This window comes from Octopus bimaculoides, chromosome 1, assembly GCF_001194135.2.
Source record: "Octopus bimaculoides isolate UCB-OBI-ISO-001 chromosome 1, ASM119413v2, whole genome shotgun sequence".
NCBI classification, from domain to species: domain Eukaryota; kingdom Metazoa; phylum Mollusca; class Cephalopoda; order Octopoda; family Octopodidae; genus Octopus; species Octopus bimaculoides.
Window position 1 is genome coordinate 182457413 of NC_068981.1, and position 2929 is coordinate 182460341.

The 2929-nt window shown below is 37.8% G+C and overlaps 1 protein-coding gene across 2 annotated transcripts in view; it reads left to right on the forward strand.

Moving 5' to 3' along the window:
- Window positions 1-1674, forward strand: part of LOC106872710 (uncharacterized protein C2orf81 homolog) — a 21324-nt gene extending 19650 nt beyond the window's left edge. For both annotated transcript variants that reach the window (XM_052973125.1, XM_014919787.2), the window contains exon 6: window positions 1527-1674. In XM_052973125.1, the coding sequence (XP_052829085.1) occupies window positions 1527-1659 (133 nt within the window). In that variant the 3' untranslated portion in view covers window positions 1660-1674. The remainder of the gene's footprint in view (window positions 1-1526) is intronic.
- The last annotated feature ends 1255 nt before the right edge of the window (window positions 1675-2929 follow it).

The following is a 2929-nucleotide window of genomic DNA, read 5'->3' on the forward strand; positions in this document are numbered from 1 at the left end:
GGCCTGAGGCTATAGTAGAAGACACTTGCCCAAGGAGTCACACAGTGGGACTGAACCTGAAACCATGTGGCTGAGAAGCAAGCTTCTTACCACACAATTATATTTATGTCTATGCACACAGCTACTCCTGTGCCTATAAAAGTAATATCCTTAGGCCAGTCAGGTGGTACTGGCAATGGCCACACCCAAAATGGTGTTTTTTACGTGCCGTCTGCACAGGGGCCAGTCCAGCGGCACTGGCAATGACCTCACTCGAATGTTTTTCACGTGCCACCGGCACAAGTGCCAGTAAGACAACGCTGGTAATGATCATGCTCCAGCATTCTAATATATATTTTGGATCAATGATTTAATAATGATTTCAAATTTTGGTACAAGGCCAGCAATTTTGGTAAGTGAGTCAGTCGCTTATATTGACCCCATTCTTCAACTGGTACTTATTTTATTGACCCTGAAAGGATGAAATTCCACCTCAGTGGAATTTGAACTCAGAATGTAAAGACAGGCAAAATGTTACTGAGCTTTTGACTCAGTGTGCTAATTATTCTGCCAGCTCACTGCCTTTCATTGATTTAATAATGAGTTTATTGTATACAATGCTCTGGTGCCAAACAACTGGCCAGAAAAGGGTAAAACAGGGGACAGAAAGCAGCAATAAGTTTAGGGTGGTGAGCTGGCAGAATCGTGAGCATGCTGGGCGAAATGCTTAGTGATATTTTGTCTGCTGTTATGTTCTGAGTTCAAATTCCGCTGAGGTTGACTTTGCCCTTCATCCTTTTGGTGGTCGATGAAATAAGTACCGGTTATGCACTGGGGTTGATGTAATCGACTTAATCCCTTTGTCTGTCCTTGTTTGTCCCCTCTATGTTTAGCCTCCTGTGGGCAATAAAGAAATAAATAAGTCAAGTAGGAAAGACAACAATGATAGCCATAAATGTATGTATAGTACACAGAATGAGACACAAAATGATGGAAAAGTCAGCAGTAAAAGAGCCACAAAGAGGAAAGGGTGCACAGGAATGTCAGGAATAGTCTTGACAAATTTCATTAAGCATGGAATTTTGAAGGAAGCGGTATCCTGACAGCTAGTAACCAATATGGTATTTTCCATTATTTGACAATTCTGAGCATGTATATATGTTTCTGAACATCATGGATGCTGATGTGTTTGTGTTTTGTGTTTTTCTTTCTTTCATTTTATAAGCTGTCTTTCAAAAAGATGGTGACATTGTTGGAAATATGGTGAATAGTCTTGTGAGCTTCTGTCAACTAAACTCCTAGACAAGACTGCCTTTACTTTGTTTAACAATGTTACTTGTTGATTTTTTTAGCTGCTAATATCCATGAGACATTAAAAATGTTATTTAGTCATATTAACATATCTTTTATAAATAAATCTTATGCAGGAAATTAACAATTTTACTTTGTACAGTAATTTAAAATTAAATCAAAATACATTGATTGACAAATTTATTGAACACATTTTTAACTTTAATCTGTATGAAAAATAATTTTTATATTCTTAGAACAGAAAATGAACATCAGAGTCCAAAACGTAGGAAAATGAAACCTCCTAAATTTACAGGTGTTAAAGATATCAAAATGCCCTTAAAATTTAGCAACACTTCATTAAAGGTAAGATTTCTACTTCACATATAATGCACTGTTCATGATGACAGCGATTGTGATGATGATGATATATAATTGTTACTTGTGGTACAACTGTTACTTATAATAGTATGGCACCACATTAAAAGCACTTAGCACACACCATGAAGTGGTTGGCGTTTGGAAGGGCATCCAGTCATAGAAGCTAAGCCAAATCAGACTGGAACCTGGTGCAGCTCTCCAGCTTGCAGACTTCAGACAAATCATCCAACCCATGCCAGCATAGAAAACGGACGTTAAAGGATGATGATGATGATGGCTTGAAATATACAATTACTAATATTGGTTTAAAATTTTGGCACAAGGCTAGCAATTTTGTGGGGAGGATGTAAGCTGATTACATCAAACCCAGTGCTCAGCTGGTACATATTTCATCGACTGCGAAAGGATAAAAGCCAAGGTGAATGGGCAGATTGCTTAGCAGCATTTCATCCATTTATACGTTCTGAGTTCAAATTCCACTAAGGTTAACTTTGCCTTCCGTCCTTTGAAGGTTGATAAAATAAGTACCCAGCACAGGAGCCAGTGAGGTGAGCCTGGCATCAATCACATTTGGATGGGCTTTTTACATGCCACCAGCACAAGAGCCAGTCAGGAGGTACTGGCATTGGCCATGATCGGTTGGTGCTTTTTATGTGCCACCGGCACGGGAGCCAGTCAGGGGGACCTGGCATCAACTACATTCAGATGGTGCTTTTTATGTGTCACTGGCATGGGAGCCAGTCAGGGAGCACTGACCACAGCTATGATATTGGTTTTACTTGACTCAACAGGTCTTCTCAAGCATATCGTATCACCCGACGTATCAAGGGCACCCTTAACTGGGCTGGACATATGTGACTGCGATCTCACTTTAGTTGTTGGATCTTCTCAATCATAGCATATTTCCAAAGGTCCCGGTCTCCTGTCATCGCCTCTGTGAAGCCCAATGTTTGAAGGTCATGCTTTACAACTTCATCCCATGTCTTCTTGGGTCTACCTCTTCCATTTAAATATGTAACGATGCTTCATCAGATAGACATATCTGCTTAGATATTTGACGAAAAATATCAATTGAAAATATTTATAATTGTTAAGGCTTTATGAAAATACTTTATAAGAGCAAGCTTAATTATAAGTAATTAGATAATCTGAAATTACATAAATTCATAAATTTAAATCTATGTATGCATTAAAAAAAAAGATATATATATATGTATATGTATATATATATGTATGTGTATATATATATATATATATATATATATATATATATATATAT